General features: G+C 43.7%; 1 protein-coding gene across 1 annotated transcript in view; it reads right to left on the bottom strand.

Annotated features, from left to right (window-relative positions):
- The window catches only part of rbfox1 (RNA binding fox-1 homolog 1), a 417,007-nt gene extending 393,200 nt beyond the window's left edge, over positions 1 to 23,807 (bottom strand). Inside the window, exon 1 of the mRNA XM_061223562.1 lies at positions 23,213 to 23,807. Within this exon, the coding sequence (XP_061079546.1) occupies positions 23,213 to 23,278 (66 nt within the window). The 5' untranslated portion in view covers positions 23,279 to 23,807. The remainder of the gene's footprint in view (positions 1 to 23,212) is intronic.
- Between the last annotated feature and the right edge of the window lie 1,946 nt (positions 23,808 to 25,753).

The following is a 25,753-nucleotide window of genomic DNA, read 5'->3' as shown; positions in this document are numbered from 1 at the left end:
AAAGGAAACACTTGGTAAATGCTTCAACGAAGCGCTCCATCCAAGTCAATTTCGACACCCCTTTGCATGCGTAGCCTACGGTGCTTTTAACCTACGTCACGTCTCATCAATCGCGTGCCTCAACGCGGGTTTTGGACGCGGCGAGGGTTTTGTTTGGTTTTTTTTTTACCCCCATGATGCATGCAAATACGGAATACATTGGCATATATTACATTTCCAACTGTTCCATATTGTATGAGTTCCAGGAATAACCAGCTGCCACGGACTCTGAAGGTGACCTATCTGTGATGATTCAGGAGAGACGTAACTTCAGACAGCGGGATCCACTTACTCCATTAAGACAAATGAATTTCAGCGCATAAAATTACCAAAATGCGTTTTTTTCCGTAAACAAGCGGCGTCCCTCATAGCCCGATTTAAAAAAGACAGGAACGAGTCTTCTCTTTTTGATCGTTTTTCGCTCGCCCCGAAGTACCATTACTTTCGCGGTTGTCATACGGTGGTCAATTTAGGCCGACATGTTTGGGAGAAAATTGGGTAATAACCAGTATGGCAGGAAAACGACAATCTGACGGCAGCGATCACTAACAGAATCCCGCTAGATCTGTTTAAACAGCCTGGTTCAACAGCGAATCTAATCAAATGGAATTGAAGCCTTGCGCGATTATCTTCGTGCGGGAGCAGTTGTCTGTAGGCTTGGCGTTTTTGTTCCGTTGCCTCTGCTGCTTCAAATGCCTGTTTTTTTTCTGCATTGCGATATATGCTGGAGTATGAGCTGCAGTGCCATGTAATTACTGTCACTGGGGTGCTGCAAGACGTACAGCGTGTGTACACAGCGATATTGAAATATGAAGAGTCATTTATATGACATATAATAATAATAATAATAATAATATGTATATGGAAAATTATATATATCATTTTGAAACCAATTGGGCAAAAAACATAGGCCTATGAACAAATTAGTGAAAGGGAGTGGGTGGGAAAAGAAAGGGATTTTAATTGATTAAAAGTGGCAAGTGGCCTTGGGAGAGCAAAGCGCTCTTGTCGCGACTCTGTAATGTAACTAATTAGGGTGACATTATGAGTTTTGCTTTTTGTTATGGCCCCAAGCAACATCATTAGCAGTCACTTTTTGAACCCCCAATGACCCCCCCCCCTCACAACACACACTCTTTCCCTCTCTTTCTCTCTCTCCCTCTCTCTCTCAGTCTTTCTCTCTCAGGCAAACGCATGACACAACGCGACCACGTTTTCATCCTCTGGATTCGTAATCTCAATCTCAGACACATGGGCGAACTGTGGAATCAGTATATACCTAGAAGGTGCAAGGGCTCTCTTACTGTCGCCCTCTGGTGGACAGAAAAAAAAAGCTCTGACAGCAAGGTCACAGACCCATACACCGGTTAAAAATGAGAATTTTGCCACGTGTTTGTAAGGCAGGCATTCCGATATATGCGATATATAAGTACGTACAAAGTTGACTTTAAACGGCTTAGACCTGTGAACACCCTCTCTAAATCTTGCAATAGAATGCACATTAACTGCACTACATATGTGGACATAGTGTACAGTGCATGATACCTTTCACAGGTCTTACGCATTTTACAGTGTAGGGAGTGTGCCTTGACAGTTATTAATGTGTCGCCCCACCTGGGCCATCCACAGCAGCAATTCTCTGGTTAGCTCTGCCACACGGCAGAGGGTGGGGGGAGGGCGGGGGTTACATGGGGGGAAATGTCCTTGTGCTATTGTGCAAGACCAAGTCTGGTCAATCGGTCAAGTGTGATGAAGCGTTCTCCTCTAAAGCAATGACCGCATGGCTCAGGCGGTGTGACCGCACATCTGACTCTGTGTGACCGCACAGCTCAGTCGGTGTGACCGAACAGCTCACTCTGTGTGACCGAACAGCTCACTCTGTGTGACCGAACAGCTCACTCTGTGTGACCGAACAGCTCACTCTGTGTGACCGAACAGCTCACTCTGTGTGACAGCACAGCTCACTCTGTGTGACAGCACAGCTCACTCTGTGTGACAGCACAGCTCACTCGGTGTGACCGCACAGCTCAGCCGGTGTGACCGCACAGCTCAGCCGGTGTGACCGCACAGCTCAGCCGGTGTGACTCTCAGTGTGGAAAGGATGGAAACTTTACCTCCAAGGCACACAGCGTGCCGTTAACATGTGAAAAGGTTGCTCCATTAACTTTTTTTGGGCAGGGTTTATACCTTTGCAGCACATGCAAATAAACCCATGCCTCCCCCACCATTTTGACTGCTTATAATGGATTTTTTGGGAGGCATTTTCCATTTTTGAATGGATTTGTCTCATCCTGAGGGGAGGACAGATGGTTTCTATTGAGCATCGTACATGGCGTGTGCACAAAAGGCAAATCAGAGGACGCCACACAGGTGTGACTCCGTTCACTCGCCAGATAACCCCGCTGCATGCGCAGGGTCACGCATAAAAAATGCACGCACAGTTGAATAGAATTCTGGCTTGCATGGCTTCATGGGTTTTATAACCACCCTTGTTTGGGAGATAATCCCAACTGAGCTGAACCAGGTGTGCCACACGGATCTCCACATGGCCGCAGAATTGTGCCGTAATGGGGCCGGCAGTGTTGAATAATGATGAGGGAGCGGGGCTTGGAAATCGTGACTCGGAGGTCACAGGTCCGACTCCCCGGTGGGGTATTCCCATTGTACCCTTGAACAAAGGTGCCTAACCTGATTTTGTGAAGTAAATATCCGCCCGTACAAAAGACAGCATGTAAAAAGATGGAAGCTGCGGATATTAGTCACTCCTGATAAGAGCGTCCTCTCCACGCTCAGAGGTGATGTGTTGCATCTGAAGAGGCCGGTAATGTGAAACCCCAATCAGTGGCCACACTATGATACACATCTCAGATCTAAAAACAGGCGGTTACACTAGGACTGCTGCTGTTTATATATTTATAAACACACAAGAACAATGCAGAATATCAGCAAGAACATTCGGGACACCAAGGTTAAAGAGAAAGGTTACTGCTTAATAAATCATTAGGTTCATTCACAATTGCCACTTAAGATGTTTTTTTTTTCCCTGAATGTGAGTCATGCAGGCAAAAGCGTATATACTTTTCCAGATTAACCCCAGGAAAAGCATAGTGTTGGGACGCAGTGTACCCTACAAAGCACGCCCAGTCCGCAGACGGTCTGAGGCTGTGAGGGTAATTTGCCAAAGCCCACCAGGCATATTTATAAACTCATGAAAATCCATCCTATCACTTTCCCTCAGGTTTCTAACACCACACAGAGGCGCTTGTTGAAGACGGGATTTCAGTGGAAGCTACGCGGCCCTCCGTGGCTCTCCCCGCTCCCGTGACCTCCTCCTCCTCCTCCTCCTACTCCTCTCAGCACATCGGAGAGAGGGGGCGGAGCGACAGTCCCGGCGGGATGCCCCAGGACGGGGGGGCGGGGCCGGGGCGTCGCCGCGGGGGTCACACCGCGGGGGTCACGTGCGGACGTAATCCGCTGATGACATCTGCGCCCAGGCGGGGCGGGGAACCGCCTTCATCATTAGATAATTTCTCTTTGCTCCTACCAGACACCATTTCATCTGGGTCAGCCAGCACACAGCTTACATAAAATTCATTTAAGCAGGTGGGTGACTGGGGTGGAACGACAGGGGAGAGGGAGGGGGGGGAGAGGAGGGGAGGGGATCGTCCCGACTCCCCAGGAGCCACAAACCACACAGTCTTCGTCTGGAAGGCCCCGGGGCCCCTCGCCGCTACTCCACATCCTTTCCATTCCAAATCTTGTCTTTTAAGTTTTTTTTCCGCTTTCTTTGTAGCAGTAATCCATCCCCGGATCCCCAGGGCCGCATGTAGGCATGTCAGAGAAAGGCCAGCTCTGTCGAAAGGCTTTGGGGAAAACCTCCGTCAGGACAGCAGCTCAACGGGTATCCGCCCCCGTGCATCCTGGGAAATGTCAGCGGTGGGGTGGGGGGGGGTTAATGTGGGACATTTTTCATTTAAATGAAATGGCCTTTGACAGCTGAACCCCAGCACACTCTGAGGTTGAGAGAGCAAATGGATGAGTTGGGGGGTGGGGGGTGGGGGTGGGGGGGGGGTAAGAGGAGTGCGGAGGTGTGAAGGGGATTGTCGGAGTGTGACGTGTGAAAACCCAACACTGCCACCTGCTGGTGGTGCTGAAAAGCAGCGAAGACTGACAAAGAGGTTTCAAATGCTGGAATGTGGAACATCGTTTCAAACACGGTGAACGGACCCCGTCGGGTGAACACACGCTTTGGAGGAAATCGCAGAGGCAAGACGGTGCTGTTCCTCTGAGAACAGTAAATGGAAGAGAAACAAAGCGCCCATTTTAAATGAATGCAGAAGGAATTTGGACGTGACAAAAGCGAGGTGTCTGGGCGCTGCTGGGTGACTCAGCCCGTGAAGGCGCTGTGTGGATGGGCAGAGCATGGCTTGGGGACATCAGTCTGCCTGCACAAGCTGCATGCGAACGGTCCTCCTCTGACTGATGTCTGTGCAAGCTCAACTGGGGGGCCTCTTTCAGAGGAGAACGCATGCTGCTCTGCCATGACAACCACAAAAAGCTAACAAAATGGCCTCTCAAACCGGAAGATAATTGGGTTTAAGTGAAGGTAAGGAGCCGTTCCAGCATTAGCCAGGAGTTCAGTCCACCATTAGGAGGAAAAACAGCCTTATTAACAGAAGTTACACTTCTCAAACAATGAACGTTCGCCGCTGCGCTGCCGTGGCTGAAACCCCCGTTTGTCTCGGAGAGCGGCAATAACCACGTCTCCGGAACAATCCGCGGCGCTCACAACACTCAAAATGAGGAACAACATTCACTGAAATCACACCTCCCACGCCGAGTCGTCGAGCACCTCCGTGCCCCTCCGCCGCCTAATTAGGGACAGATGATTCCGAGTGGTCATTTAATCAACTTTTTTTTCCCGTCCACTTCAAATAACCGAGCCCGGGTTTCGGCTGGTGCGGGATTAAAAACAGCAGCCCAGCCGGCTGTCCGGCCAGAGGGCCAAATGAACCACGCAGGTCCAATTAACAGCAGCTCCTCCTAATTAACTCCACGCTATCGCTGACCTGAGAGGTCTCGCTCTCCCTAGCTCTTATTTAACACAAAGTTCCAAGGCTTCTTCCACAACTCCCCGTTGTTAATTATCAACCGCCGTCCAAGAAAAAGGTTCCCTTACTTTACCGAATTTATATTTCAAATTTGCATTTAAGATTCCCAGATGGTGTTTCTGGCTGAGGCGCTCGGTGCAGAGGAGTGCCCCCTAGAGGTAGGGTGAGAGAGCTCACCATGCTACACCAGTGCTCATTATGGCCAGACCTGGCTATATCGTCACCCAGTGAGGCTTTCTGTCTGCAGGGAGCAGCTGACTGCAAAGACCACACCCCTGGGTACCGAGAGCTGTGAACTGCCCCGTCAAAAAGGGAGACGCTGGAGCCAGAAATTCCCCAGCGCACTGCTCCACTGTGAGCAAAAGCCTCAGGCATATTCATCGCAAATAACAAATTAAGCTATTTCGTAACAGGAAGCAAATGAGAGATGCGCTCAGTTTACCATTCTATGGATTGCAGGCTTATGAATAAAAAAAAGCAAAAAAATTGAGTTCAATAATTATAATAATAAAAATGATTTATAACTGTCTAGTTTGGTGCTGCCTTGCACCAGCAGTAAAGCAGATGTAGGTTCGGTATTACTAGGTCTGTCTCTATAGTGATCTGGACAATAGGGTCTGCCAAATTAACAAATAAAACCCATGGCATAACGCTGTCTCATAGAACTTATTTTTAATCTACAAACAGAAGCAAACCACAAACTTCCATATTTGATACCTCCGTATCCACGGACTGAAACAGCCCTAATGCATGCCGGGTAATTGGAACCCGCAAAACTGTCACAATCCCATTGGCTCAGGTTTTCAGGCTCGGAAATTTCAATCAAACCACATTACGGTCTATTTTAACTTGAAGGGAGAATTATGCCATCCCCACTCCCCATTTCAGACACTGCCAAATTCACAATGATTACATGTATTTATTCATTTACCCGGCAGACCTTTCATCTTATCCAGAACGACTTAAAGGGCCGTCAAAGCGCGACACGAACGTCACGTTTCGAACAACCCGAAAAACTTCGATAATTGTTTAACATTTACGGCCAACGCGGCGGGGTTGGACGGGGTCCTGGAAACGGCACCTGCTGTAACGTCGCACCTGTCATCCCGACTCTGGCGGCGGCGCGGGCCCGTCTGCGCCGGGACTCCGCCGCGCTGCATAATTAATCACGCGGAAATTAATCAAGGGCCGAGAAAAAAAAAAAAGCCTCCGCGCAAAAAACGGCAATCTCCGGGGCACTCCGGAGCGCGGCGGGTTCACGCAATAATCACTTTCATAATGCTGCGAGGTGCTCTCCCGGCTGACGGGTGCAGAGTGCGGCGTTCGGATTTAAGGGTACGAAAAGACACTCCGCTTGAAGTGGATCTTACCAGGCGTTCGGAACAGCTTGCGCGCCAGAAACCTTGCTTATAAGTATGAATTCAATTTTGCAGCCAGTCTGAAGTGTGAGGCAACTGACGTCTGATGAATATCGCTCGTCGATATACGCTCCGTATCCTTATGTCAGTTTTCTGCGTGGCATCACCTGGCAGGCTCTTTGACTGGTGTGTATCGTTTTTTGCATCAGATTCGGTGGCAGGCTGTGGGGCCCATTCATGCACTACAGTAGAGCATTAACAGGATGAGCCATCCTGGGGCCTGCCACCATTATAATATCACCCCCCTCTGTCTGTCATCTGCCTGCTCTCCGGCCATGTTCCAACGTATACAAATGCTGTATTTAAAACCTCATTAGACTGCCAACAAGAAAAATTAAGGAACAATGAGAGTTTGCGAATGCACATGGCAAACCAGCAACTTTCTTAAGTATTTATTTCACTTATTTTTTTGACTTATTGGTCTTCTACTGCCGTAGCCTGTCCACTTATAGGTTTGACGTGTTGTGTGTTCAGAGATGCTCTTCTGCATACCACGGTTGTAATGAGTGGTTATTTGCATTACTGTCACCTTCCTGTCAGCTCTGACCACTCTGGCCCTTCTCCACAGACCAGCACACTTTTACCCGCAAAACTTCTGCTCACTGGATGTTTTTGGTTTTTCCCACCATTCTCTACAAAAACTCTAGACTGTTGTGTACGAAAATCCCAGGAGATCAGCTGTTTCTGAGATGAAACCACCCTGTCTGGCACAAACATCCCAAGGTCAAAGGCACTTAGGTCACATTTCTTCCCCATTCTGGCATTTGGTCCGAACAACAGCTGAACCTCTTGACCACGTCTGCATGCTGTTATGCATTTAGTTGCTGCCACATGATTGGCTGATTAAATATTTGCAAAAACAGGCGTAGAACTACCCAATAAATCGCTCACTGAGAGCACATAGAAATAACAAAACTGAAGTGGCTTCATTTCCATGGTCCAGATAAAAAGAAGTGACATCTCCTCAGGCACTCGAGAGACATTGTTGAAGTGGTTCCCTACCCTTCACCAAGGTCTAGGTTTGTGTAGAGCACATTTCCAAGGAAGCTGCACAATGAAATGAACACAATAGCAACTCGATGGCACCCCGTACACAATGAAACACATTGAAATCTTCCTCACACAGTGAAAGATTAATGGGTTCATTAATGGGTTCATTAATGGGGCCAGAAGCGTTTAAGCTGTGCTGAGGGGTCAGAAGCTGCCTGCGTGCCCCTTTTCAATGTTCCCTCACTGAAGCCGTTCCACCCAAGTCCTTCCTCCCAATGCTTTAGTGGGTTAATAGCTTTCAGTTTCACCGCTATCCACACACACAAGAGTGTCTACATTCCTTAACTTACAGCTTGTAATGTTGTAACTGCCCATCTTACCTTGCTTATAAGTATGAATCCAATATTGCGGCCAGTCTGAAGTGTAAAGCAACTGACGTCTGATGAATATCGCTTGTCGATATACGCTCCGTATCCTTATGTCAGTTTTCTGCGTGACATCACCCGGCAGGCTCTTTGACTGGTGTGTATCGTTTTTGCATCAGATTCGGTGGCAGGCTGTGGGGCCCATTCATGCACTACAGTAGAGCATTAACAGGATGAGCCATCCTGGGGCCTGCCACCATTATAATATCACCCCCCTCTGTCATGTCTGTCATGCTGTCATGCTGTCATGTTGTAACTGCCCATCTTGTAACTGCCCATCTTACACCGTTGACTGAAAAAGCCCTGATATAAATTGCCCCTTGCCTCAATGTTGAAGTCATTTTGCATTGGTTTACCAGCTGTACCCAGAGCTAGCTCTAGGCATAAGCTATGTAGGAGATTGCCTAGGGCCACATCTGACTGAGGGCATCTGTCCATAAGAGTCAGTCTATGTCTATGTCGCCCCTCCCCTGGTCCACTAATACATGCCCCCCCCGACTCAGCAACCGCTCTTTTTTAGGGCAGCTGAAAGGCAAGAGCACTGCCTGGGCAGGGTACTCAGAACAGGGCCTTCTGTGCTCCAACTACATCTCTAACATTCCTGTCTTACCTTCCAAAACACACAACCATTTCCTTTCCTTCCTACACGTACTATGGCATTGACATTCATGCTGTAAGATGATGTGTTGGCGGTTCCTTTAGGTTGCGATGCTGAGGTCTTCACTTCAGCAGTGTTTGTAACTTAAACTGCAGTAGCGTCATCTCATTATGTCACACCTCTTGTAAACAGTCGCTTGAGAAACAGTTCAGAAAAATGACATACAAAATGCTGCCCATTACCAAAGGCTCAATATCTCTGTTTCTTCTGTATAATGATATAATACATTTGCATTCTGCAACATTGTGCACCATAGTTATTTTCACATAGAAATTTATTAAAAACATTTTCAGTTGGTTACAGCTGTTTCCATTTCTATAATACAGGACGAAACATCAGTTTTCGTCCCTTCATTAATATTCGGAAGATGCGTCAAATTGAATTGAAAATAATCATTTCACTTGAGGGAGATAGACCTTTCACTGTTAAGCATTCGAGGCAGCGTATCTATCCGGTCAGTGGGAAGAATCTGCCCTCATGTCACCTCACCGAAAGTGAGACCATAATGGAACTGGTGTTCCCGCTCTATAGCCATATCGCTCGCATTACGCTCCCCCCCTCCCTTCCCTCCTCTAGGGCAGTGACCTTGGCTGGCTTCACTGCTAAAATTACCTTCCCACAAAGTGCCTGGGCCATTTGTTATTTTTATTATAATTTGTCCACTCGCAGAAAACTAACATGTTTAATTTGGGGTGGGCCTAATAGCTTTTTCAGAGAGCGCCGTGGGCGTAAACTGCGTCTGTGGGAGAAGCGAGACGCGGAGGTTAGCGCGGAGACCTGGAGTGGGATGTCTGTCAGGCTCTATCAGGCTGAGGGCACTGGTGACCAGAACAGCAACGCTGATTGGGCTGTCTGTCGAGCGACATACTTTGATGATCCGGAACTTTCCTTTTTTTTTTTTTTTTTTGTCTCCACCACTATTCACATTTCACTGTGCTCCCCTGGGTCTCGTCTTATTTAGACCTGAATCGATAAAAAACATGATCACAAGAAAGTAAGAAAAAACAGATTAATGGTGGGAGGCATGAAGTAGCAGATAGGTCATTCAGAACATTTTACAGGACGGGAGGCAAGGACTGAGTGGAGAGAGAGAACATTTTACAGGCATAAAATGATGCCCTCTATATTCAAAATCTCAAATATACAAAAAACAGACTTCAAACACAGTACAAATAAACAAAAATAAGCACATGACCTTCAGAAATAGAAGCTACTGACAAATACATCTTGCTATTGCAACCCATTATCTAAAATCACTCAAGATTTCATACATTGAATATAACTTCTATCCCGATGTCAGGATTGAAAGGTGTCCAACAAATACATTATTTATTTATTTCAAATAAGACATTTGACTGCATATTAACATACAGATTCATTCGATGCTGCATTTTATATTTCATCATGCACCAGTGCGTTTGTGCATTTTTACAGGTGGGATCCCACGGTCACGCCCTGTGACTCTCTGAACTGCAATAGTTTGTGTGGGATTGATGGATATTACATCTGGTGAAAGGGGACTGAATGCAACTTCCTCTACAGTCATGTGAAAAGGTTGTGACTCAGATCACTCTACCACAAAGACCCTCAGATTCTTCACCAAAGATTGGCAGCAATGTCCTTCAGCAAAGCACGCTTAAAAGGGAGAATGCTTTGTTCTTGCAGGTTCTGAACATATAATACTGTCCCCTAACGGTGAGCTTTGGGACTAACTGACACCAGAGAAGCAGGCCCACAGTAGTTTCAGCCTAGCAAGGCTCTTCCTTAACATCTGACTGGTAATTATAATTCAAACCGCACAGTAACATTGTGTGAAACTTTTAAAATGCAACGCATGCTCCAATTTGACGCTCTATTTGAGCATTGTTGTTAGTGTCTAGACAGTTGTAGGTAGGATCAGGCTAAGTGCGCTTGTGAAAATCTCTCTAATTTGTAGAAAAGGCACACCAGAGATTGCAAATCTGTTCTGAAAGCTTTGTCTTTCGCTACCTCCGAAGAGATGCGGGAAAAGCGCGCAGCTCATAACCTTCAAGGTGATTGATGGATTTTTAGCAGCCAAATTCGTCATTACAAATGGAAAACAAAAGGCGAACTCATCCCGCGACCCAGTCGGCGAAACCACTGGGGTAACGGGAGCGGGGTTTTAATTAAATTCAGCTAATCACTTTTCACGCTGTTTTCTTAAGGGCATACATCGAGACAGCTGTTTGGAGTCTGCAAGCTTCAAAATAGAGGGACTTCAGTTGAGAGAGCATTGTAATGATAATGATAACGCACAGCTTTTTTTTCCTGCTTTTCAAGGGAGAATTTTAGCGCGATAGAGATCGCATCTGCAATGGAGTTCGTACGCCCCCCCTTCTTCATCACACTTCTGTTACGACCTATAATCTCCCAGCAATATTTCTATTTCAATTCAATACATCAGATTCATAATTATGATCTGTCACCATTACGACTGAATTAATCTTACAGTTAGATGGAACAAATTGCTGTATGATTTCATTAATTTGCAGGAACGGTTCTCTTGATTTAACGCCTTGGAGTGATTAAAACAACAACATAAATTATCTCAATCTGGATACTCATCAAGTATTCATGTGCTCATTATTCAAACTTTCATCATTGTGCCAAAACCAAGTACCTGTGAGAGCCATTTACAGAAACTAGCAGTGAAAAATTAACATGAGACATTGCAGTACATGCAAGACATGTAACACATGACATTTAAATAGAGGCAGTATATTTTCAAATGAAAACATTATCATCGGTTACATCTCATAACTGACTGGCATACTGTGTACTTTTTGTGTGTTGTCCCATGCCATGCGCCTACAAGCCCATTAAAGAAAGGTAAAGCCATGTATTTACATAGATACTTACAGCCTCCTAAATGAACATATTCGATACATTCCTTGCATGTAGGCTGTTTCTGAGCTGCCAAATCAAGAGTCTACTTTTGGCGACACGGCTATTGTCCTTCTTTCATCATCCGCTCAAGACAGATTTGTGCTGCTCTGCGGTTCTGTCAACAAATGTCTGTAAGGAAAATAGAGCAGCCTGTTGTGTTGAAATGAGAAAGAAAAAGAAGATTACTCATTGTGGCTGCTGACCATAACAAAATGTTGCCCTTTGTTACATCCGAGAAAAATACAAAGGTGCATTATTGCAGTTTCCTGACTTGAGAGATACTACAGAAGCCGTTGACCTGAAGAGAGCTGACATGGAGTACAGTCGTTCAAAGAGCCAAGGCAACAGCAATAAATACAGAAATATTAAATTATCCCACTCTACTGGAGAGGGACACATCTCTGTGCCTGACAACCGACTACACTTTATCGATCACATGCGCAGAGGAAGACCAAACATATTACGCTATTCAGGTTTGAGTGAATGCATTTGCCAGTTAAAAGCGGTGGATATGAAAACAACTTCAACAAAGAACATTCCAGACAGAAGCAGTTTTTTTTTATGCATGAATGATTTGTCTAATAGCCAGTGGACATTGACATATTTAAATATATTTTGCTTTGCGTTTTTGTGGAAAAAACATTATTTAATGTATTTGTCTAATATTGAATTTATTTACTTTGGTGTCCACTCACTGTTGCTTTTGGTTCATGTTTTGTCATCAAACACAAATAACAGTAATGAGGATAGCAAAGTTACAGGCAGGTAGGGTACACAAAATGGCAGTATATTTTCATCTAGCACACAAACCTGTGGCAATTACGCGTGCCTTTATCTCTGAATACAGTTAAGACCTCTGAGCCCTCTCCTATCTTGTCGTTTAAAATCCACAGTCTAGACACAGGATCATTCTCAAGCTACCAATCTTGGCCCACATCTGCGGTTTTGATGTAAAAGACTGAATGCGCTGAACACTTTATAATACAGGCTAGAATGCTGTGTTATTAGCATATTAGACTTATAAATTCAATTATGAAGCTGTGCTCCAGACTGCATCATTATATGATAACTGGTTATCACTGCTGACTGACACTTTGGGGCATTTGACTTTGTCCACTCACTCAGAGATTCAAAAGTATTATGGAGGAAAAGGTCACCTGTAAAATGTTTATGGACGAAAACAGTATAATATCCCCTTTTATAAAAAGATTTTTTTTAATTGGTTGAACTGGTTTTGCCTTTAGTGAGACTAATTTGAATCATTATAAACTCTGAAATATTTTGACCTGCCACTAGATGACGCTGTTATATCATGTTTGAAAGAACCCACATTCAAACGTTTAAACTCCCAAGCATTTAAAAGCATCCCAACTCTCAACCCATTCACACTGACATTAATTCACAGCTCCTACACGCAATTGCTTTACACTATCACAAGTATACTTTTTTTTTCCTGGTTCATTTGTAAATGCAAATGTTGATGAAATTAGAGGACTGCAGTCTGCGACCCTGGTATGAACTGCAAGTGTAACAGGTGTGATGTCATCATCATTGTCCTCATCACTACAGATGCATTTAAAAATAAAAAAAATAATTTGTTGAGAGCTAATTATGTCTTTTATGGAGTTTACAAACACAAAGCAATGCTTTTCAAGACGATACAACCTCTCCTAGAGTTATAACATATTCAATTAACCAATGGCTACAAAGGGATAATTCTGGAAAACACTAGAATACTGACATATTACCTGATGATCAATTCACAGCTGTCCATGGGTGCTGGGAGCTTTATTGGCACATGCCAACAAGCTTGTCATAAGCTAATACCGCATTAGGCTACTCTTGTATTGGACCATAGAGTATGCAGTCTTCAGATGTAGGTCAGTATTTTTAAATGTCATAGAAAGTAAATAATTGAGTGGATTAAATACTTAATAATGCAAGTTGGCACAAAATCCAGAAACGGATCAGGCTTGTTGTGCACCCCGTCCTAGATTCTTCATCACCATGCAAACCATGTCCTCTGGCAAAAAAAAAAAGGGAATGAAAATTACTCCCCACAGCGCGTTCAAATAAATTTCTCAATTTTCAAGCCACCGTGGCCTGAACAACACCTGCTGCCAGTGTGCGTCGGGGTGCCTCCACGCTCTCACACTCGTTCGCACATCGCCAGTGTCGGGGGCACAATGGCGGTTGGAATTAGATGAAACGTCAGGCAGGCGGAGTTATTTATTTCTCTCTCTAAATCTCCACCCCGTTTCTCCCAAATGGGGCAGTCGTGTGGTGCACAGTGCAGAGGAAATGAAATTTTGATAGGACGTGAAACAGATGGATGGTAGCCTACGGACTGTTGCAACTTCGGCTTGGGAAAAGGCAAAAGGCGACACAAAATGACCGTTGAGATATCATTCTCGGATTTATATTTTGCGGAAATTTTACAAAAATAAAGTCGTATCTCCAATCACATTTTCAGGAAATAAGAAAAGCAATTTTGTCATTACATCTGGCTATATTAAAGAGGATTTCGTCAAAATGTGTTTTGTTTAAATGAACTTTATTTGGGCCATGGCGTCTCATGTTTCAGAGCCTGGGTGCTTTCAGGAAGAGGTAATTCTAATCTGTGGTGCCCACTCGATGCAGCTCTATAGCATTGTCTATTTATGATGTCCCCTGAAGGTCTCCCTGAAATAGCAGCGGCGATATGGATTTTCCTGAAATAACGGCGCGGGCGCGGGCGCGAGCCGGCCTCTGAGGTAGTTCCCTCAGTGTCCCGTCACCTCACGGGGAAGGGCAAGTTTGTGCTCAAAGTCAAAGCCATTTGATTTCCTGTCAACACAGGTGTGCAGCAGAGACCGAAGCAACAGTAATCTGTGCTACGAAAGAGAAGCAGAGATTATGGGCCTATGGTAACAAAAGGAAGGGTTTTATTATGGTTTTTAACAATATAGTTTGACACAATACTGGGGAGGCTACTGTGGTGTACAATAATGATCCCATGCTTTCCAAAAATAAAGCAAATTTCCACTTCCATATTTTCAGTCGATGTCCATTTACTGTTATAACTCTGGACAAGAAACATGCATGTAAAATTCATTAATGTCACTCAAAATTGAGTAATCTAACTGCACTGTGGTTAAACTGAATGCGGTTCTCCGGCTTTCTTCCTTGTGTTTACTGTATTGTTAAACTATACTGTGAGCAGACAGTCTGCTTTGAACCCCTTGGGACACTGAATAGGTCCATCAATATAGCAAAGCGTCTGCTAACAAGCAGCTGGAGACACACAGTCTAACTATAATGGCACCTCCTGTTAGTTCATACAGCCTCTCACCAGCTTAAGTATGTGGAGAAAAATAGAGCTGTAAAATAAAGCAAGAAAATAAAGTGTCCTGGCATATAATGCAGTTAAATGCAAAAGTATTGGGACAGAGGCACAGTTTGTTGTTTGACCGTACTGCAGCACATTAGTTTTGAAATAAAGCAATGAATAGGCTAAAGTGACAGCTTTTATTTCAGGGTAATTACATCCATAATGATTGATCTGTGTAGAATTAAAGCCATTATATATTCCCACCATTTTATGGGAACAAAAGTAATGGGACAAATTAACATTAAATCTTATACAATGTAATCTGACAAAGTCATCATATACTTGGTTACAAAGCATTGTATTTGCATTTGATGACAGCCTTAAGTCTGTGACCCACAGACATCACCAGATGCTGGGTACGTTTTAGTGTCCCAATACTTTTGCATTTAACTGTATTAAATGTTCTCCCCGTGTTCGCGTGGGTTTCGCCGGGTACACTGGTTTCCTCCCACAGTCCAAAGACATGCAGGTTAGGCTGATTGGAGAGTCTAAATTGCCCATGAGTATGAGTGTGTGAGTGAACGGTGTGTGTGCCCTGTGATGGACTGGCGACCTGTCCAGGGTGTATTCCTGCCTTTCGCCCAATGTATGCTGGGATAGGCTCTAGCCCCCCTGTGACCCTGTTCAGGATAAGCAGGTTAAGATAATGGATGGATGGATGGATGGATGGATGGATGTATATTAATGCCTAGCTAAAGGAAATTAATGCTGTTGAAAAAAAATAGCATGGCTGGTACACATGGTACTTTAGCGAGAAGTTACAGAACAAAATTAAACTAATGAAACGAACACTTCCCTGGGGCTGCTAGGTGGCTCATCTGGGATTGAATTTGGACCATGTCCATGCCAACCATGGCTGTTAGTTACATAGAACAAAGAGCAATTGGTAGGGATGGGCAATTTCAGTATTTTCAAGTTTCGGTTAATTGACGACATTTCATCCATTAACCCATTAAAAATCTATTTTTAGAACTCTCGTAATAGGCTGTACAAGCATGCTGCAAGAGGCACCACAGCCAAAATGATGAAAGTCAGTATAAGCACATTCATTAGTTATCTTAATGTACAAAAGGGCCACATTATTTCAGGAAAAGACTTGGGCAAAAATGGACTTAATTAATTTATGGTTGCACAAAAGGCAACATGTCTATAGCAGTGTTTCACCGGTATTATTTCCAAGTTCCAAATATTTCGAAGGCATGACACTCACAAGGGGTGATAAAATGGCAACCCTAAACATCAATACCAAGCAATAGGCTACTCGCTGAACAAGAGACATTAACTCTATGAACAACAGATATTAACCTATAACTAGCTGAAGGACACTACCTGAAGACAAGCACAGAACAACATAGGTTGTGGTTTTTGGCTGGTTTTAAGAAATCTGGTTGCTCGTTTGCTTGGAAACCTAATAAGCAACCAGTTTTTCCAAATTTATGGCTAGTCTACTATTGTTCAAGGACACTAGCTTGCGTTTTAATTTTATTAGGAACCTATTCAACTCCCAGCCACGGTCCACAATCACAAAATCCTATCCAGTTGTTTCGGCTTGAAAGCTGCCAATACCACTTGTCGAACAGAACTTGTCAGACAAGTGTCAGACAAGACACAAGTGTCATTTTGCATTGTCATTTTCCCCATAAATCTCATGCCATTTTCATTTAATTTTGTTTAAAGGTAAAAATACAACTGATGTTGCTGATTCTAAGAAAGAATGTATGCAAAATATTTACACTGATGTGTTTACATATTATCAAAATGTTGCTTGCCATAGCCTACTCGTTTTGGATTTGGTGGTGCCGCAATCATGTTAATTTGGCTACTCTGAAATTCCACGATCCCACTGCTGTAGGAAACTCCACTCAAATCAAAATATAGAACAGTCTAGCTACCGCTATGAAGCACAAATTAATTCTTTCTTTAGACATTTCGGTCAAGTGTCCATTTCGGTTAACCGATTAATCGATTAGCCATGTCCAACCCTAGCAATTGCCGATTGCTGGACATTCCAAAACATGGTTGGCCATTGGATATGTCCACACTGGGTGTCAATACATTAATTTGTTTTATTTATTTATTTATTTATTTTTTATCAGAGTGTGCCCACAGTGTAGGTGATTCTAGTTGGTTGGTATTTGGTCATTTAAGTATCAAAAGATACCAGTAGGGAAGTAGGCCCTTAGTATTCTTCCTGAAGCATTAATCGAGAACCATAGCATTGTTATTCTTTGTACGGTCATTCTTCTTTGAGTGAAGACTCTAAGTATCTTTGCTTTCCATAAGATAAGACTTGATGCATGAAATCATGTCACTATACGTACAGTACTTCTAGTGCAGTTCGTAAGTATTTGGACAGCGGTAAAATTTCTGTTCTTTTCGCTCTGAGCTCCAGTATATTGGATTTGAAATTAATTCATTCATTCATTCATTATCTTAACCCGCTTATCCTGAACAGGGTAGCAGGGGGGCTGGAGCCTATCCCAGCATACATTGGGTGAAAGGCAGGAATACACCCTGGACAGGTCGCCAATCCATCACAGGACACACACACCATTCACTCACACACTCATACCTACAGGCAATTTAGACTCTCCAATCAGCCTAACCTGCATGTCTTTGGACTGTGGGAGGAAACCGGTGTACCCGGAGGAAACTGCCCTGGCCGACCGGGATTCGAGCCCAGGACCACCATGCTGTGAGGTTAATATGCAGGCTGTCACCTTGAATTTGAGGGTATTTACATCCATATCGGGTGATCTGTTTCAGAATTACATCCTTACACATACCACCCTGAATAAAAATGCGGGTGGAAAAAGACTGCATCTAATAAACACTACAGATAATAATCTATATGTTATGTTTAAACTTAAGGGAAAACTAGATAAACCACATACTTTTATTTCAATGTATTTACTTTCATGTTTCAATATTTTTTATTTATATTTTCTTTTTCTGAAAAACACAGGTGCCAGAATTGTTGGCATCCCTGGCAATTAGTGTAAATAAAGTCCAACAAAGTTGAATTGGCAATATCACTTTACTTAATTTAGTCTAAAGGAACTATATTGTGTCATTCCATCACTTCCTGTTACACTAGAGTAGAAAAACGAGGTAACAAGCCTGAAAAATCCCTTTGTCATCCATCAGCATGGGAAAAGCGCTATATAATGCCGTCCATTTGAAACATAAGCTCATACCTCAGTTTATGGTAATTACTGTGGTCTATGAGGATAGTGAACATGCAATCCAATTTACTTAGCAAGCATATAACAACAAAGAGGCAACTTTCCCACTAAAGTTAAATTTAGATCTAGCCTTTAACAGCAACAGTTCTACTCTAATCGTGAACATGTTGCACACACTGTGGGTTGCCAGCAGGCTCTCCAGGTTTGGTGCTGCCTTACTAAAGCTGTAACATGATATGATATGATATGACAACTGACCTTTGCTTACATTTCCCCCGGCTTCACGTTTTATTCTGTTAAAACACTGAAACACAAACCAGTCGCTCCGGAGCATGTCCGATTGACTGATGGGTTTCTGACGTCGGGCAGAGGAGCCGTCGGACATTGTTTACCATCCGGAAGGCTTTTCGCTCACGCACACTTCACCCCTTAATGGCTCAAGAGCGCCACACCAAGCCCGCCGGCTGTAACCTCACACTCCGCTGTCCTCCATGTCCGACTCGCTTTTTTTCTGCGGGGCCGTGGATACCTCCCAGTCAAGAGTCCACATTCATTCAGCTACAGTGGCAGCACAGATGTGCCATGTACAGATATATGGCCAGGGATTTGGGGTGTTTTGTGCTCTTGCTTTTCCAATGGCTGGCCAATAATAAAAGATCCCACTACTTTCACATCAATTTTATGTTCCGCTTGTCACCTACGGGATGTCACCCAGGGCACATCCTCTCTGCGGAATGTCACCCAGGGCCTTACAGTGTGTGTGTGTGTGTGTGTGTGAGTGAGAAAGTGTGTGCGTGAGTGAGAGAGAGAGAGGCAGACAGACAGAGAAAGAGTGCAGGCGGACACTTGCGGTAAAGGAAACTCTGTCCTTTTGTCTGCCATTGGATCAAGTTCTATTTCAGGGATATCTGGAGCCCGTCTCTGAGGGGTTTCTTAAAAAGCACCAGCTGTACTGGTGCACACAGAGATCCGCACTGATAAGCACCCCGTCCCTCATCTGACCACTTCACTAAAAACCTGTCAAATAAAGGGACTGCGCAGGAGGGAGGCAGGATTTCCGTATTTATCCTTCTCAGTGCAGATGTTCAGCTCTGGAGAGTACAGGGATAAAATGGGGGGTAGAGAGAACCAATGGGGGGTTTTCAGTGCTTCCTAATTGAGAGTGATGGCAGCTGGAGTCTCCCCAGGTCACACAGACCCACCGATTCCCCTGCCTCTGTAACAAGCAGGGCATCCTGGTGTAGCTGTCAGCAAGTGCTCAACTAAATCCAAACCTATGTAGAATAGGGAAACAGTTCACCTCACTATTGCACCATGATGTACGGCAATAAATAAGCCAATAAAGGCTGATTGCTCATTATTAAAGTAATAAATTAAAACTTAAAATTAAAAAGAAAAAATGGGCTTGGCTCGACTTGGCCTTGGCTTGACTTTGGTCTTCAGCTCAGTGGGCTAAACATATTTCTCTTTGTGCTGGGTGGCTGGAGACTAGTGTCTATTGCAGTCACCATCACTGTAGTCCTGTGTGGTCTATAGGTTGTTATATAGTGACTGTAGTAGTATGCAGCCTGAAGGGTGTAATATAGTCACTGTCTCTCTTGTAGTACTGTGAGGCCTGTAGGGTGTAAAATAATCACCATTACTACAGTAGTGCAGTATGGCCTATAGGGTGTAAAATAGTCACTGTCTCTCCTGTAGTACAGTGTGGCCTTTAGGGTGTAAAATAGTCACTGGCTCTCCTGTAGTACAGTGTGGCCTTTAGGGTGTAAAATAGTCACTGGCTCTCCTGTAGTACAGTGTGGCCTTTAGGGTGTAAAATAGTCACTGGCTCTCCCGTAGTACAGTGTGGCCTTTAGGTTGTAAAATAGTCACTTGCTCTCCTGTAGAACATTGTGGCCTTTATGGGATAAAATTGTCACTGTCTCTCCTGTAGCACCGTGTGGCCAGTAGGATGTAAAATAGTCACTGGCTCTCCTGTAGCACTGTGTGGCCTGTAGGGTGTAAATTGTCACTGGCTCTCCTGTAGCACTGTGTAGCCTGTAGGGTGTAAATTGTCACTGGCTCTCGTGTAGCACTGTGTGGCCTGTAGGATGTAAAATAGTCACTGTCTCTCCTGTAGCACTGTGTGGCCGGTATGGGATAATATAGTCACTGGCTCTCACAGCGCCTCAGTGGGATGCTTCACCTGCAGTGCTCCTTGAGTGATGGCGCGGATATCATCAGAGCAACTCAAGAAACACCAAGCACCGGTTTCAAATTTGGAAAGAGATTAAACATTTTTAAAAAAAGGGTAATATCCTGAGCGGTCATGCTTTTCCAGCAGCGTTGAAAGCCAGCACACCATGAACTGCAATAGCAGGGTTTCAGTCTGAAAGCAGCGCTGCAGTGTCGTGGCCCTTCAGGATTAAAAATAGATCCCTTTTCCTCGTCTCATGATCCCAGCGCAATTAAAAGACATTCACAGAAGACTGGAAGTGGAATGAAGCAGGACCCTTTCAGCTTGGTAACAGGCACCAGCAAAGCCAAAAATCCAGAAAGAATCCCTTCCTCAGACCCCAGCAGCCGCAGTCAGGTGGCAGACAAGCCTATCTGAGCTTGTTAGATGGCAATGTCTTGCCCAAGCACGTCACTATAATCCATCCATTTTATGTGACCTTGGGGAGGAGGAGAAGCATGTTTCTGGCCAACTTACACCAGCTCAGTTTTCATCCAAATCTGCAATGCCCAGTAACAATGTCTTTAATATAAAACACTATTACACATAGCAGTTGTCTATACTGGAGCAATTTCAGACCAGTAAACATAGCTCAAATAGAGGATGATGAATACACACTATAGAAATAACTGATGGAATGAAGTAAATCATTTCATAAGAAAAGAAAAATCTACTTGCAAATCCTCGTTTCTTGAGATTAATGTCAGCAAAACCAAGGATGTGGCCTTTAAATTCCACAGACATGAGGTCATGTCTGCTGACACCGCTATAGCCAGAATTCTTTTTTAAATGGTCAGCTCCTACAAATACCTGTGGACAATAACAGACAAACTGCAATGGGAGGAACAAATGCAGTCCACTCCGAAGTGCCACAAAGGAGGCTAAATTACAATTGGTATCAACATTACAGTCCTGGCTGTCTCTAAATTCGAAAGTGAATAGGTTTTACTCTGAAAAGTACTGAACATTTGAAATGACAGGGATGTGCTACCGTTATGTAGCTACAGCAACAGTAAGATGGCCGTCATCCGGGATGACCCAGCTCTCTCGTGATACCCACAATCCAACCTGTTTCCTTCTGTTGATATATGACGCACCAGCTAATGCTCATCAGACCAGTCCATTTATCCCTTAAGACTTTAAAGCTATAAATGGGCAATTCCACAGTAATGTCAACCTGAGCATGAAAAAATAAACTTACTTCCCAATTAAACGTATTAGTAACATTCAAAAACATTTCAGATGGTTTTGTCAATGTCAAAACTGACATTGAAAACTGATTTGATTTGGAAGTAGATCGTCATATGTCACATCCATAACGCTGGTATCTCCTCATAAAAATCAAGACAAATAAATAAATATTTTCAATAAATTGCTATTTTTATGTTCAGCCAAGCCACCTGCGTGGCATGAAACTCCCTGCATTAGACTTTAAAATTCAGAGTTTTTAGAAGTGTATAGTCCCCCCAAAATACCTGTCCATTTGTGTCACGTCCATAATTATTTTTCTGGCCTTTCCCCTCAGCCAAGTGGGTGCTATGATGGTATGCATTAACATTCTTTTATCATGTAAGAACAGTAATTTTTCTGAGGGGTTTTGTTTGTCATTTTGTGTCCAAATATCCATAATAATATCCATCCATAATGCTGGAATAGCCCAAATGCAAAAGTGGATTAGTCCCTGCCCACCTTGCACTGTTTTAACCTTTCTGACTAGCATGCCAATGAGCCTGTTAAACTGGATTACCCTCTTTGCACATGGACCAATTTCACTCCTTAGTATATCATTTATCTGCTAAGCCCTGAACCTTGTAACGTTTGTATACCTGTCAAGATTGGATTTTTACAGCTGCACACAAACAATAAAGACCTTCCTAAAAATGAATGCTTTAAAAACTTTCTGGAAAAGTCTGGAGCAGAGGTCATCACCCTCTGGTTCGAAAGGGATGAAGGACTGAAGTTTTTGTTTCAATTTAAAACCTACACACAACACAAACCATGTAAACAACTGCTAAATCAATCAACTGCTTAGCAGTGAAAGACCCCATGGCTCTCTATGACCAGGGTCGAAGACCATGGTGAGAAAACTGCAAGCCGAGGCTGTTACTATACAGTTCAATGTTGGACTTGACTGCATTCTTTATACACAGCAAACAAATTCAAACTCTTTCAAATGGATGCCACTCATGGGACTCCACCACACTGCAACCTGTCCTCAACTGTAGTCATAAGCAGCGCTCAGGTTAGTAATTGTCAATAATTGTTTGCTTTCATCTGTGATTGGTTGCTGTCATTTCTACTACTGCATGCACTTCGGGCAACAACAATTGTTTGAAGGGTGCATTATTGGTAAAGATTATTGCTGTTATTATTAGTACAGTATTGATGAAGCAATAATTTAAAAATGGCATTTCTAGCTATATCAGCTTTACATCTGGTAGCCCTTAAGGATAATAACATAACATATGTTTAAACATAAAATATATAAAAACATGCATATAAATACTAAATAAAAGGAACATCATATTGACCTATTTCGCGTTACAAAGACTTGTTTCCCAATTACAAGTAAAAGCCGAGAGGCATACTGCCTATTACACAGCCAAAAGTTAACAGGTTGTTAAAACAGTTTACATTGTGAAAACAAAAACAACCCCAGCATTGCTCACAAATTCGGTCTTCTATCTAAGAAAAAGACTTGCCTTGTGGTTTAACAGGTACTTTTGACCAGGAAAAGTCAACCTACTTCATAAAACACGCACGCATCACAAATGCCCTTTCGTTTACATTGAGATTTGTATGCATTCACAGAATGTTATCAACTGCAAATTGTGACACCGAACACCGTTTGAAACAGGAGAGTAATCAATGAGAACGAGTTGGTTTGTACTCACAGTTCGAGTGTCTCCGCTGGACAGGTTGCTCTCCCCTTGTACGTGCAGCTCCTGACCTCCGTTCATTTTTACCACGGTCTACCTCCGTGTCGTTAGCATGTATTCCTCTTTGACGGTTGTACAGGAGGATTCTGCTCTGCGCTTGTGCGAAAATCTACTCGGTCTTCCCTTCTCGGCTCAACAAACTCGCATGCTTTTCCACCAAAATAGCCCTGCGCGTTACTGAAATGATTTGCCATTGTACAGTATTTTTAGCCTCTGTCTTTAACCCATGAGCGACTTGTTTCGGTCTCTTTCCCCAAGGGTGCAGCAAAGGTGCAGGGACACGGTCCCCGTGGGGATCTTGAAATTGTACCGCGTGTGCTGTGCCTGTGTGTATGGGGCTGCTGTATCTCTGTGCCGGAGCTGATTAATTCATCCTTGGTTTGTACTCTGTTGCCTCTGTGACATTGAGAAGTCTTTTCGCCCGCGTTTGTATTTATGTGGGTTATTAACCCACTGCCGTGTTGTCACCGGGACGCCTATGTACTCATCCACCAGCGCGAACAGCGACAGCGAAGCTTGTGCAGAAGTACACCATGGTGCTTTGCACAGGTGTCTGGCCACGTGGAACCCATGCGCGCGCTGGCACAAGACTTGAATCCTCACTCTTAACACATTTTGACGAAACAAGTCCTATGAGGCACAAACGTATTCTCAAACACAGTATCTTAGAATACATGTTTAATATAATTCAGGGAAGGCTATATAGTGAGCTTCATCATTTTTGCAACAAATATATATTTTTTATTTGGCTCAGTAACAATTGAAGTGTGGTTAAAGTTCACAGCTTTTATTTAAGGGCATCTTTATGAACTATAAATCAATCAAACATTATTTGGAAATGGACATAGTGAGTGACAAGTTCCCTCTTTTGCAAGTGTGTTGAGTTTACAAATAAAACATAATGGAGTCAATGATTATGTAGAGAAATAACAAATAAATTAATAAATAATTCATTAAGACATTCGCAATCCCAGGCGGCATGGATGGTGCAGTGGGTAGCACTGCCGCCTCACAGCAAGGAGGTCCTGGGTTCGAATCCCCGTCGGCCTGGGCCTCGCTGTGCAGAGTTTGCATGTTCTCCCCGTGTCTGCGTGGGTTTCCTCTGGGTACTCCGGTTTCCTCCCACAGTCCAAAGACATGCAGGTTAGGCTGATTGGAGAGTCTAAATTGCCCATAGGTATGAGTGAATGGTGTGCGTGCCCTGTGATGGACTGGCGACCTGTCCAGGGTGTATTCCTACCTTTTGCCCAATATATGCTGGGATAGGCTCCAGCCCCCCTGCAACCCTGTTCAGGATAAGATCATGGATGGATGGATGGATGTTCAATTGGATTCAGAATGTGTTAATGACTTGAAGATTCCCGTTTTGGATCATTGACTGATTTGTTGCTTTAGTGGTATGTTTGGGATCAATTGGCCTCATTATGGTGGGAATTCTTCAGTTATCAACTCTAGAGGTCTTCCTTGGCTACCAGCCCTTTGTGATTACTGTGCTCACCAGTGCCCTCTTTCTTCTCAATGATGTTCCAAACGGTTGATTTTGTAAGGCTAAGGCTTAGCCGATGTCTCTGGCAGTTTTTTTCTCCTTATTTCTCTGCCTCATAATGGCTTACCTGACTGTTTGCCACAACTCTGTTCCTCAGGGTGACAAACACCAATTACAAATTCAAAGGCAATCAAAAGCATAGAATCAAGACTTGGCACTGAAAGCTCTCTTATGCCTGTATCAAGAAATCAATTGATTTCACCGGACCTATCAGAAACACATGTGAACCATTTGTCACAAAAATCATGTCAAACTGCTAATGCTAAGCAGGATCTGGCTTATTTGTTTAGCTGTATAGTACAGGGGAATAGGATACACCAAGAGGGGGTATTTTAGGTCACAATAAAATGACAATGCTATATTTTGGCAATGATCGAGGTCCAGTCCTGACTCAGTGTGGTCATTAAAGCCTCCATGTCATTTTTCAAAAGACTGGGGGTGTTAACCTTTACCACCCCCACCAAGAAAAGGCTCCCTGCAAGGCCACCTTAACATCCCCACTACATCTGATCATCTACAGAATCCCTCATCTGCCCTACTCCAGTGCTTCCCAGACTCGGTCTGCAGTACCCCTGTGTATGCTGGATTTCATTTCAGACACAACTGCAATCCAGAAACTTTAACAAGCTTTTTTTTTCCTAATTAGGTGCTTTTCATTTTTAGAGGGATTACTTACCCTCTTAAAGCACATTTTATCAGATAATTCCCATATTCATATTGTGCTTATTGTGCCATATTGCAAACAATGCATACATTTTGCTGAAACATAATTTAAATAATTTATAACATAACTTATCAAATTAAAGACTAAGGTGAATCAGTAGGCTCCTAATTGCAGAAAGTGTAGACACCTGGCCACCAAAACTAACCATTTGGAAGATAATGAGCAACAAGGCAAACCTGCATTGTGTTGATATGATAAGGAAAGAAATTACAATTAAAACATGTGC

The sequence above is a fragment of the Conger conger genome, chromosome 16 (assembly GCF_963514075.1).
Source record: "Conger conger chromosome 16, fConCon1.1, whole genome shotgun sequence".
NCBI lineage: Eukaryota > Metazoa > Chordata > Actinopteri > Anguilliformes > Congridae > Conger > Conger conger.
This window is presented reverse-complemented; position numbering and strand designations above follow the sequence as displayed.